Source organism: Chelonoidis abingdonii, chromosome 15 (genome assembly GCF_003597395.2).
Source record: "Chelonoidis abingdonii isolate Lonesome George chromosome 15, CheloAbing_2.0, whole genome shotgun sequence".
Taxonomy (NCBI): domain Eukaryota; kingdom Metazoa; phylum Chordata; order Testudines; family Testudinidae; genus Chelonoidis; species Chelonoidis abingdonii.
This window is the reverse complement of record NC_133783.1, coordinates 4,558,016-4,571,186: the sequence shown is the minus strand read 5'-3', so window position 1 is coordinate 4,571,186 and position 13,171 is coordinate 4,558,016. Positions and strand designations below refer to the sequence as shown.

Sequence of the window (13,171 nt, the reverse complement as noted above, 5' to 3'; positions counted from 1 at the left end):
TTCCCACAGATGCTTATATAGAAAGCAATGAGTACTGTTTTAACCACACTTGATTAATTTGGATAATAACACTTTTGCTATTTGTCCACTTACAAGAGACATCCCATATCACTACTTAGGGCATTGGCAAAACTAAGGGAGCAATCTCATTGGCTAATTGAAATCCAGATCTGTGAGAGTCTGAGAGAACAAGTGATCAGCTCAACACTACATTGTTAGTCTTACTCTAATATTTTTTGTTCACAAATTAAGTATGATTGAACATTATTGCATTTATACAACAATCTCCAGGAAGTGCCTTTGGATTTATACCTTACTACATGCTCAAGGTCTCATGGTTATCTTACAACAACTGTACATCTGTTCAGGTTTGGTTTCCTATTTATAAGACCCTCATCAATATCACATATGTTTGATACATTGGGATACTCCGAAAGGAACTGATAGCAGTTGATTTCAAGCATTGCTCACTAGGCTAGCTTGTTCTATAGGCTTGATATTGAAAGATAACGAGCCCTCCTGGTAGGTGCTGAGTGCCTTCGACCCTCTTTGATGTCAGTAGGAGTTGAGAATGCTTAACAGTTTTCAGAATTGAGTTCTGCTGTCTCTCCTAAGCATTGTTTGTGCAGCACAGTTTGTTGGGTTATCAGGTAGTCATTAGTATTATGTTGGTCTGTTGTCACCCAAGGCACACTCATGGCATATTATGATATGTTGAATATGATATATTTTTAAAATAATGGAGTGTAATCCAGGCTGGTTTCGTCTTTCTCTTCCTTGATTCCTCTGTGGAATCCACGATTAGCACGCAGAAGGCAATTGTATGAATACAGAATCCTTGCTGCAGCATTTGCCCATGATGGATATGAATTCCAATGAATATGACTCATCGGTCAGCTTATTTAGTGCTGCTGAGACTCCTTTTTAATTTCTATCTGTTGGCTCCATAATGACCAGCAATTACAGACAAAGGAATTCCTCTGACATATCAAATGCCTCCATTGAAACAATGGCTCACTGACAGCAGAGCAGCTCAGTGAAGATTCTCAACTGTGTATTTTCTTTCCTTCCCTTGTGATAATGATTGTCTTACTACAAAGGACTCCCCATTGTAGACTTGCTCAGAAAACTATTTTGAGAGATTGCAAATGAAATTTTTACATAAATTATGCTCACATTTATTAAACCTCTATATAAATTAAAAACCTCAGTGTACACTTTGCATGTGGCTGCATAATTACAAGTCATAATTGCCAGTTACTCTGCACACAGTACTAGGCATGGAACCCTGATTCTTTGGTGTCAAAAATGCCTTTAAGACTTGAAGTAAAGGAGAAGCTCCATGAGCTAGCAACTAGTAGTTAGGCTATTTGTAGGGCTGCCACTAGAGAGGGATGGAATCATGACCACCTAACAAGGTAGAGAACAGAGAGCATGCTTAATGGCATCTCATCTCTAATCTACCTCTGAATGGCCAGTCTCTGCATTATAATCACAACTCTGTACTAGCTCTATTCTAGGCCTGGGCTTTTGAAATGTTACTGTTGCCATGCTAAACATTCTAAATCTTCTCTTTATTTTACAGGAGGCCCAGAAGATTAATGCTGGTGGAGAAACCCAGGCTGATGGGACCTGCAAACCTACAGATGAGAAAGAGGAGACTGTTGCAGCAGAAGTGGGCTGGATGACCTCTGTGAAAGACTGGGCAGGAGTGATGATATCTGCCCAGACTCTAACCGGCAGAGTCCTCGTGAGTTTTACCCATTTTGGTCAAATCTTCTTTAAAAAGAGAAATTGTTAATGAGCTCTTCATTTTATTGTCTCAGGAGGGCTGGGTTTTGCTAATCAGCGCTATGCCACACCACTAATTCTCTCCCTTCACAGTTTCTCTTGGAAATGAAAAAGGCAGACCTGCTCCCATTGCTGAGACAGCAAGTTATGAAAGTCCTTTTCTGTTTTAATTTTTCTATCTATGCCAATATTTTTTCAGGCATAATTTTGCTTGCTTCCCCATACAATACATGGTACCCATAGTGTGGCACTCCTGGTGAATTTCCTACTAGTTCATTATTAGTGCAAAACTGTGACCTTATTGCCTAGTGGACACAATGTTACACTTCAAAAGTGGAGGCCAGATTGAAAATTGGGCTCAAATGAGGACGTATTTTTTTTTTTTAGCTGTTAGTAAGAACTGTAGAATAGGATTCGAATGAGATGTGCGATGTGGATTATCTTGGTTCCTACAAAGCTATGATGATCTTCTTTTTTTTTTTAATCTAATCAAATGGAGCTGTGCATCAAAATTGAAAATACATAATTTTGTGGTCAAAAAGTGTATTAGAAAAGCAGAAAGTTTTCACTCAGTTAAATTCAGTCGGGTAATTTTGCAGTCCAGTTAACTACTACTGCATTTCTACTAGCCTGATCTGAACCCCTTTGAGGTCAAGGGAAAATCTTCTCTGTGCTTCAGATTAGGCCTGATGTCAACAGCTTTGTACTCAATGCAGAGATTGGTCATATAGTGTGTTTTGAATTCTATGCTCCAATCCCAGTGAAACTAAGTGGGGGTATATGTGGTTATATGGATTTAAGTGAAAGCAGATTTTTGCCTTTTGATTTTTAATTTTGGGAAAAGAGCTTTTATTGTTCATAGGGAGGTTAAGAAACTATGTTGTTGCTCTTGGGCTGATATTTTCCTTATTGTCTAAGCATCTTCTCTGTGAAATTAGCAGAATTTCTTAAAAACATGTGGGGCTTTTCAGGCTTTTAGACTGACTCACAATGCAATGTTAAGGTGATACAGATCCTATTATTCATATTTTCCATTGCTTTCAACAATAAATTGTTTTTTTTAATAAAATCCTATTGCTGTCTTACCTATTTTAAATCCTAGCCCTATACTATTGAAAAATGTCTCCTCTTGTTCACGCAGTCAATATCTGCGATATATTTTGCACTCATTCAACAGAGATCTGATCTGCAAGTGAATCTCAAAAGAAAATTTTATTTGGATTCTGCTCCCCACTTAACATCAGTTATTTTTTGCCATCTGCCTTATTAACCTGTGCAGCCCATCTTACCTGACTACCTATTGGGATATTGCTTTTAGATTTAGGGCTTGTCTACATTTAAAATGATACAGAGGTGCAGCTGCGCTACTGTAATGCTTCAGTGTAGAAACTGCCTAGTCCGATGAGAGGGGTTCTCCCATTGGCATAGGTAATTCACCTCCCCAGGAGACAGTAGCTAGGCTGATGAAAGAATTCTTCTGTCAACCTAGTGCTATCTCCACAGGAACTTAGGTCATCTTAACAACACTGCTCAGGAGTGTGGATTTTTCACACCCCCTGACAAATGTAGTTAAACCAACTTAATTTTCTGACCTTCTCTATGTGAGCCTGACATACCAATCATTTTATGAAGAGTGGTATATTGGTTTTCACATAATTTCTTGACATCTCCAGCATTGAAAGTGACAAATCTTAACTATCTGACTCTTTCTTGTGAATGTGCTGGTTTCTGATGTGCTGATTTATTTATCAAAGATGAAATTCACCCCAGAATAGGAGTCTTATGTAAGCAAGCACTTCCCCACTTAAACCCTTAAGGGAGTTGTAGGAATTTATGCCTGTTCTCTGAGTTGGGAAGAATTTCACTACAAATTCAGAGAAGTTAAAGGTAAAATCTGAACCATAAAAAAAGGAGCAGTTTATCCTACTAGAGGTGCTTCAAGGCATTAAGAGAGCTTTTAAAGTTTTTTTCCAGTTACACTACTTGATCATTTCATTAATGTTGTCTTCAAAATACACCATTGTCTGCTGCAAGCAATTAATTTATTCCTAATGTTTTATCTATTGGACGTACTTCTGACCTTAGGTAAAATTCACTGTTTCCTTGAGCATTTCAGCTAGGCAGCATATTTGCTAGAATATTTGTGGAAATTGAACACAACTGAATCTAGATTGAATATTTATTGGAAAATGTTTTGAGAGATTCACCCATGAATTCCTAGTGAATTAATATAGCCTGCTCCGGAAAGCTATTATGTTTTTGTCCAAGAACAATGCAGAAATTTCTAAAGCTAATGGCTATATAGTCTTATTGAGGATCAAAATAAGACCAGACAGAGCTGTGGCTGAAGAAATTAAAGTACTTTTTCATAGTATAGGCCGGGGTTTAACTCAAAATCAATCTTCCACATTCACTACTAAATAACTTTTAGGAACTGGTACCCTGAACACTGACTTGGGAGAAAAGTTGTAATTGATTTTTAGTGCAGCACGATCGCATGAAAGCTGTTATAACTGCTGTCTGGATTTATTTGCCAAGTGAAGGGGACAAGTTAGCAAAGTGCGGTGTAAACATCAGTTTAAAGTGGAACCTCATTAATGTTTTCTTCTCATTGAAAAATCTTGCTTAATCATTCTTATCTGGGCAGGCATTTTCTTGGAAGTGACATGCAGTGGAGTGACAAATTCTATCTGTAGAACCTAAAACGAATGTTTGCAGGACCAATTCCTACTGAAGCTTAGTGTCAGGTCTAGTCAAGCTTTCAGCTCGTCCTTACAAACCTCATGAAGTGATTTCCTAACTTAACAAATCATATTGCACAAGCGCTTAGAGTAGGTGAGTGGGATAGCATACATTTACACTCACTGCTGCTGTTGAGCTATATTTGTCCCTCAGTCATCTTAAACATTATACTGTTAGAATGTGCAATGGGTCTACTAGGGTGACTACCTATATTACAAGGGAAATAAAGAGTAAAGGTATGAAAAGTACAGGGCAAAGTTTATTTTTAAGGGACACGACCCCCACGATGATATAAGGTTGTACATTTTTGTAACAGTGTATGATCTTTAGCACAATTATTTACAGAATTGTTCCTTTAAACCAAACATTTTGCCTGATTAAGTAATTCTTAGATGCGTCTTATGGAATATCGATCATGGATCAATAGGCGGAATAAGGCAGAGGGCCTCCTTCAATCTCATAGTTCTAGAGCGGGTCAGGAATTTTTTGATGAAATATTTTTTGATCATAAAATGCTGATCCCTCAATGTAAGCTGTAGGTTGGGTTTGACACATTTCTCATTTTGAAAAAAATTGAGAAAAAAAGCTTTTGAAATTGTTGAAATAGCCTGTTTTGAGCTTTTGAAAATTAAGTTCTGTTTTTCAGTTTGTTTAAACAGTCATGCTAATAATAGTAAAACACATATAAAAAAATGAGGTCAAACATTAAATTAAACATTTAAGTTTTGATTGACCTGAATTGATTTTTCAGATTGTTGGTTTGTGAACATTTTCCAGATTTTGACTATTTGTCCTGATTCAGGATGAAAAAACATTCTGAAATCTTGAAAATGTTCCCAAATGTTCTCCGTTTCCCAGCTCTATGCAGCTTACCTGGAAAAATGTTATATAGTCTCTTCTTCTAGCTGTCTGGTTTACTGCATTTTCCATCAAATTTATCTTCTGTGCATCTTTCTATGTTTTCTTCTCACCCTAAATGAGAAGATGCAAGTGCTCAGCACTACATAAAATAGAATGTCACCTTTGTTCAAGAGCATAAGCAAAGACACTGCTGTACGAAGCCTGCCATGATCAACAAAAATAGAAATATGAATAATTTGATAAACTTCTGAGGTAATCTTGTCACCTTGCCTCTAGTGTTTGTATTATTTATTTTGGTGTCTTCCTTAAAGAGGAGATCGACTTAGATTTTGAAATGTACCAAAAACATGTGGGGAAGAATCGTGGATGATTGTTAGATGAAATGTTCTACAGGTGTGTGGTTTTAATTAAAGGTGAATTAGTGTGGCTTTGAAAAATAAATACATTAAACAAGTAAAGCTGCTATAATACTTAGAGATGGACTCTAAGAACCACACGCTGACTAGCTAGGGTACTGGGTGTCTGGTGCCAGTCACCCATTTACCATTTTGTCTCTGTCAGGGTTTCTTCCCCACTCTGAACACTGGGGTACAGATGTGGGGACCCACAGGAAAGACCCCCTAAGCTTATTTTTACCAGCTTGGGTTAAAAATTTTTTCAAGGCACACATTCCACCTTGTCCTTGAACAGTACACTGCCACCACCAAGTGATTTAGACAAAGAATCAGGGAAAGGACCACTTGGAGTCCTATTTCCCCCAACCCCTACACCCCCTTTCCTGGGGAAGGCTTGAGAATAATATCACCAGTTGGTACAGGTGAACAGACCCTAACCCTTGGATCTTAAGAAAAGTGAAAAATCAATCAGGTTCTTAAAAGAAGAATTTATTTAAAGATAAAAGAATCACCTCTGTAAAATCAGGATGGAAGATAACTTTACAGGGTAACAAAAGATTCAAAACACAGAGGATTTCCCCTCTAGGCAAAACTTTAACACTACAAAAAAAAAACCCCAAAAAACAAACAACCAAAAAAACCAAACAAGGAATAAACTTTCCTCTTAGCACAGGAAAAATTCACAAGCTAAAACAAAAGATATTCTAACACATTTCCTTGCCAATACTTACTATTTCTGTAATGTTAGATGTATCATTTCAGTGGGAGCTGGATTACTTGCTTGGTCTCTCCCTTTGTCTTTGGAGAGAATACCTGCAGAGCACAAAACTGTAAGGAATTCCTTCCTCACTATAATTTCTGTGTTCAGTGCAGGATTATATAATGTGGTGGTGAAAATACCAGAGTCTATGGAAGCCTTGCTTATATTAGCCTTCCCACCATTGCAGCTGAACCAGAAGCATGGTGGGACATTTTAGGGGAAAATAAACCAGTAAAGATAAATCTGCAGGACTGGATTTAATACACCCAGTCATTTAGTTTGTGAATACAATTTTCAAAAGCACCTAAGTCCCATTTACAAACGTAATTTAGGCACTCGAGAATTTAAGGGGATTTTCTAGTGTGTGTATGGGGGTTAATCTGGAGTGATTTGATTTAACTAACAGTACACAATCTACACTAATAGCATGCTATAGGAGAGCTATACCCTCTTTCAGTTTACATCATTGGATATGTATGGTGGGGGCTTGCTGTGCATTAAGCATGTGTATTCTTGAAGGGTATCCCAGGGTCCTTTGCTTTGCTGCTGAGCAGTGTACATTCTGGCATTTCTGCTACTGTGAACTGTGGGATGCATAGCATAAACCAGGGGAAATCTGGGATTTGGGATCAAATTAAAAAAAAATCCATGATTCCAGTCTCTCCATTTCATGCTTCCTGTCCTTCTGGGAAGGCCAGCAGCATTTTTGAATTGCTGTTGACAGCATAGACCCAATAATGTGCCGTGTCTCAGTGCTGCAACTGGGTGACTTGAAATTTAAACTTTGCCCACTGCACAACTGAGCAGGGGCAGCTCCAGGCCCCCGCACGCCAAGTGCGTGCTTGGGGCAGCATGCCACGGGGGGCTCTCTGCCGGTCACCGGGAGGGTGGCAGGCGGCTCCGCGAGAGGTCCACCAAAGCCACCGGACCAGCGGGACTGCAGGACCAGCGGACCCTCTGCAGGCACACCTGTGGGAGGTCCACTGGAGCCGCCTGCCACGCGACCAGCAGAGCGCCCCCTGCGGCATGCTGCCCTGCTTGGGGCAGCAAAATGTCTAGAGCCGCCCCTGCAACTGAGAAGGTGATGTGGCGGCAGCAGCAGCTTTGAAGATGAGGATGACACCAGGCAACTGCTATTCCAGATAAGTTCCTGGAGCAGCTTCACACAGTGCAGTGCTGTTTCTGGGCTCAGGAAACCATCATCAGTTGGTGGGAAAGGATCATTCTGCAGACCTGAGATGAGCAGCAGTGGGGACAGAATTTCAGGATGGTAAAGGGAACTTATTTTTAGATCTGTGCTGAATTAACCCCAAAGCTGCAGTAGCAGAAGACCACATATCCATTGAGAAGCATGTCACTATTGATATCTGGAAGCTGGCCAGCTTTGAATGTTACTGTTCCATTCTCAACCAATTCAGTCTAGGGAGATCAACTCTTGGGGCTGTAGTCATGTAGATGTGCACTGCCATGCATAAAATACTGTTGCAACTGGATTATAAAATCTGATCATGCTCAGGAGATTATTTATGGTTATGCACACATCGGGTTTCCAAACTGTACTGGGGCAATTGATGGGACCCATGTGCCCCCTACACCAGGGCTCAGAGTTTATAAGCAGAAAGGGGTATTTCTCCATGGTGATCCAAGGGCTGGTTGACCATTGTGGCAGGTTCACAAACATAAACTGTAGGTTGGTCTGGAAAGGTCCATAATGCTGGGATCTTTTGGAACTCAGCTCTATTTACCTTAATGAATAAAGGACAGTTTGCCTCCAGGATCACTATATACACTAATGGTGTGGAGATTGCTCCCATTACCTTGAGAGACCTGGCTTATCCTCTTCTGCCCTGGTCAATGAAGCTATCCACAGGCCACTTGGACAGAAAGAAGGAACTGTTTATCCATTGCCTTGGTAGTTGCAGGGTGTGCATTTGGCCATCTGAAAGGAAGGAGGCACTGTTTGTGGAATAGGTTGGAGGCTGCAGAATAAAAGTGCCTAGTGTCAAAGTTAGGCTCAGGACTCACAGTTTGTCAGACCACTCTGTTTTATTAGCACAGCGCTCTGCTAATACACCCAGATAATGTGAGCACCATACGAGACACAAACTATCTTATTTATACAGATGAAAGGGCAAGCACTTTACAAGATAACAAAGGAAGCAGAATCTGATAAGTTTACCTGGGCTAGGCATGCATATCTTATTTCCTTACTATTACTGATCTTCTGTTAATGTTTTGCCATTAGCACCCTTGTTTATGCCTAATGTTTCTTTTCCTGGCACCTGTATTTCAATGTTTCTTATTTCTGCTTAAAGGTACATACAACATTTTTTAATCCTTTCTATTTTCACAATATAACTCATTCTACTTTCACACTAGGATTATAACTGCATGTTGTATTTTGCACAATATTTGTGAGAGTAAGGCAGAAAGCTGTAGCAGTTTGAGCAGCCAGAAAAGTTTCCAGTAGAAAATAAGAAACAGCCACGGCAAGATTGTCAGAGATGCCTATTGCTCTTGCATTGAGTCTGAGGCCTGAAAATGTGCAGGTGTACACACAGCTGTCATTGGGAGGGTGGGGGAGAATGGCTAGATTGTGAGGAATGCAGTCTCCTTGGTGGGTAATAGAAGTGGCATGTTGTGGCATTGTGTATTTTATCTGTGCCTTTATACCTTTGTAAAACCCTGACTTATAGAAATAAGGATTTTTTGTGCAAAATGCATTCTTAAATGCATTTCTGATTCTTTATTAATGGATTTTTAACATTTATTATTCATTGTAGAACCAGAAATAAACCTTTAATTAAAACAATAATGAGACAAAGCTTTAAAGTGGTATAGTGCAGTAGAGGGCAGAACACACCCGTGGAAGTGGGTGTTTCCAGTTCACAAGTGAGTACACACCTTGCCTATGCCTCTTCTTCTCCCTTTCATTGTTGAGGGGCAGGACTCAAACATATCGATGGCATTTGATAGTTTGAAAGAGCTGGATGCTCACAGTTGCAAGAGCAATCGTTCCCACTCCCCTGAGCTTCTGCCAGGGAGGGGAGTGGTCTCTGGGACCACCGGTTTGGGGGTACAGCAGGGAATGTATGATGGTGTTCCAAGTGCCCTATATGGTCCAGGAGTTGCAGAATATGGCTGGATCCTGGTTGAGGGTATTGCATTGTCTCTGTGCCTGCTAGCAGCATATGCTGCAGAAGAGCATTCTGAGCCTGTGTTGCCTCTGCATCATCCTCTTTCTCCATGGTGTCTCACACTGTCTCTGGCCACTTTGACTCTGTCTCTGGCTACTTCAATGCTCTCTTAGATCCCCGTCTTTTCACCTCAAATGCAGCCTCCGCTGCTCCGTTGTTTTCCTCTGTTTTGGGGGGAGTCTGCACTGAAGTCCATGGACATTTCATCTCAAACTTTCTGTTTCTTCCTCCTCAGGTTAGCCAGCTGCTCAGCCATTTGATAAAAGCCGTGCTCTTGATGGTTTGGCTGCTGCAGGAGCTTGTGGCTGGGGAAGTAGGGCAAGCTGGTTCTTAAGTCACTTGGATCTAGACTGTTCTCAGAGGTACCAGATGATGGAACAAGGCGTAATGGTCTCAAGTTGCAGAGGGGGAGGTTTAGGTTGGATATTAGGAAAACTTTTTTTCACTAGGTGAAGCACTGGAATGGGTTACCTAAGGACATGGTGGAATCTCCTTCCTTAGAGGTTTTTAAGGTCAGGCTTGACAAAGCCCTGGCTGGGATGATTTAGTTGGGGATTGGTCCTGCTTTAAGCAGGGGGTTGGACTAGATGATCTCCCGAGGTCCTTTCCAACCCTGATAGTCTATGATTCTACAGACGTATTGCAGGAGTGGGTGGGTGAGGTTCTGCGCAGGAGGTGAGACTAGATGATTATGATGGTCCCTGCAGGCCTTTAAGTCTGAGTCTATGAATTCAGTGTTTTGAGTATGAATCTGCAGACTCAGGCACAACTTATTCAGGGGTCACAGCCAAAGAGAAGGCATGTCAGATTCTGCTGGAACCTTTTACCCAGCCCTGATATTTTCTGTGGTGTTTTTCTCTGCCACTTTTTGTGTCACACAATGATGTGACACCAAATGTGTTCATGTAGACATCACCAATGTGTGTGTCTCTTTCTGTCATCTATCTGTATATTATCATACACAGCAGTATGTTTCTGAGCACCTTCTAGGAATGTCATCAAGCTCTGCAAATTCACCCGTCCATTTGTATCACACCTCAAGCTTACAACATTAATAGCTCAGCATTCTTTTAGTCTCTCTTACTTTTCCCTCAGTTTTCAAAAGAACCCTTACAGGTACCACTTTACAGCTCTTATCTCTAGTAATTTTCATTTGCCTGGAGATGTTGAAATTACAGTTTGGGAGATGGAAGCTAGATACTTATTGTTTGCAGCTTGAAGGGTTAGAAATAACACAGATCTGTCTATTCACCTCCCTGCCCCCCAACCCTACATATAGTAGGAAGCAGCTGTTCTTCCTCGCTCACCCCCCACGCTAGGATATCCGCAGTTGTTATGGAAACAGAGAAAAGCCTCTGTAGTTCATCCAGTACTGTGTGTTTAAGAAAGTGCACCCAGTCTGCCGAACAGCTTTGTCAATGTCAGCTGGTACATGACTTCCTGGCTGGCTCCACACAGTTAATGGTTATTGCTCATCCAGGAGAGACAATGGCACAGCAAATCTTTCACTTGTTTTCTTCTATTTTAACAAGCATCCTGTAAATGTATAGCAGTGACGTGCTTTACTTTACTTTCTGGTGTTTTGTCACATGGGGCTTTTATACGCTGCCTTGGCAGACAGCACCTCAGGGAAATAACGTCAATGGGAAATATGCATAAAGGTGAGCCATGTGGTAACTGGGGAGAGTTTGGGCCAGAAAGGCTCACAGCAGGGTAAAATGAAGCCTTTTAAATTTACCATGTTAAGACAAGGTAAATAACAGTGGGGGAAAACAAGTCTTGGAAGAAACCTGGCTGATGATGGTGATCAATTCATTGATAAATTCATGTAATTATAGGTATATTGGGGTTGTTTTGCAACCTATGGCTGCTAATTGCCAGCATGATTTAAATCTTTAAAAACAGGAAGTGGAATATAATGGCTTCCTCTTCCTTTAAAGGGTGGTACAATCAGGGCGGGTGCAAGGATGTTTCACGCCGTAGGCGAAACTTCCACCTTGCGTGCCCTCCCCCCAGCCCTGTGGCAGCCCCTTGCCCTGAGGCACCCCCCCTGCAGCAGCTCCCCCTGGCCCAGGGAGCCATGTGGCAGCTCCCCGCCCCCAGCTCACCTCTGCTCCGCCTCCTCCCCGAGCACGGTGGCGCCTTCTCCCGTCTCCCAGTCTTGCGGCACCAATCAGCTGTTTGGCGCTGCAAGCCTGGGAGGGAGAGAAGCAGAGTGGGGTGGCGTGTTGAGGGGAGGAGGCGGAGCAGAGGTAAGCTGAGATGGGGAGTTACCCTGTGTGCCACCCCTCTCCTTACTTGCTGCCGGCAGCCCTCCCTGCGCCCCCCCTCCCCCGCCCAAGGTCCCTCTGCCTAAATGCTGATGATGACCGGGGTGGCCGAAGATCCGGCGGCCGCGGTCGCCGCCGAAGGACCTGAAATGCCGCTCCCCCCAATGCTAGTGCCCTAGGCGACTGCCTAGGTTGCCTAATGGGTTGCACCGGCCCTAGGTATGATGTCTCTCAACATGCATTTTAACTGATAGTTCCCTATCATCTGTCAATGGTTTAGTAGGATTGTGTAATGGTCTTTTTAATCTTATTGTCCTCCTCTATCAATAGTTGTGTGGCATTTTCCTGCAGGCTCTAATAATAATAATCACCTGTGTGGTGATTGATTAATGTTTTTATGGTATTTTGAAAATAGAAAGCACTACATCAGTGATATAATAAGCAATGTGTTTCAAATTTTAGTTAGGTATAATAACAGCTTTTCTTTGTCTTAATACTACATGTCTGTTTAATACCACGGAGGCTACCTTTCCACTAGTTATTTTCTCATAGACTCTGTTGACTTTTCTTTGAAAACTTGCAATGAGGATTTATTCAGAATGAGTGCTATAGCACATCTAGATTTCACACAATTGGCTCAATTTGTTCGAGAATAAGCTCAATATCTTTCTATGCTAATGCAAATGAATTTCATTGGCACCTTGCCCTACTTAATCGCTCAGGAGTTGGAACATCAAATCTGTGAAGAAAGTAGGTTACAGTTTGTCTTTTTTATTGACTTTTTGAAGAAAATCCACCAAGAGAGCTGCATTAGAGATGGATATAGAAATTTGATGCTCTTTCTCACCTCTGCATTGTTTCATGAAGATGCTCCCCTGTATCATATTTATGTGTTATATGTTGAAAGGAGCATGACACTGTAATAAGGACCATAAAAGTGGCCATGATGGGACTTAATCCCATCACCCGTAAAACAAAGGGTTAAGAGCCAATTAGTGTACCTGTGATTGTTTTCTCCTGCCCTGGTGTGGGGGAGGGGTAGAGATAGGTAAGGATCATTAGGCACCTGGGCCTTATAAGGAAGTTGAAGCAATTTAATATGAAAGAGACTGTAACGGAGGCAGGACTTTCCTGTGGAGAGAAGCCTACAGAAAG

At 41.4% G+C, this 13,171-nt stretch overlaps 1 protein-coding gene across 17 annotated transcripts in view; it reads left to right on the top strand.

The window, feature by feature from the left end:
- The window catches only part of KCNMA1 (potassium calcium-activated channel subfamily M alpha 1), a 902,086-nt gene that overhangs the window by 249,404 nt on the left and 639,511 nt on the right, over positions 1-13,171 (top strand). For all 17 annotated transcript variants that reach the window (XM_075072755.1, XM_075072754.1, XM_075072751.1 and 14 more), the window contains exon 2: positions 1,586-1,750. In XM_075072755.1, the coding sequence (XP_074928856.1) occupies positions 1,586-1,750 (165 nt within the window). The remainder of the gene's footprint in view (positions 1-1,585; positions 1,751-13,171) is intronic.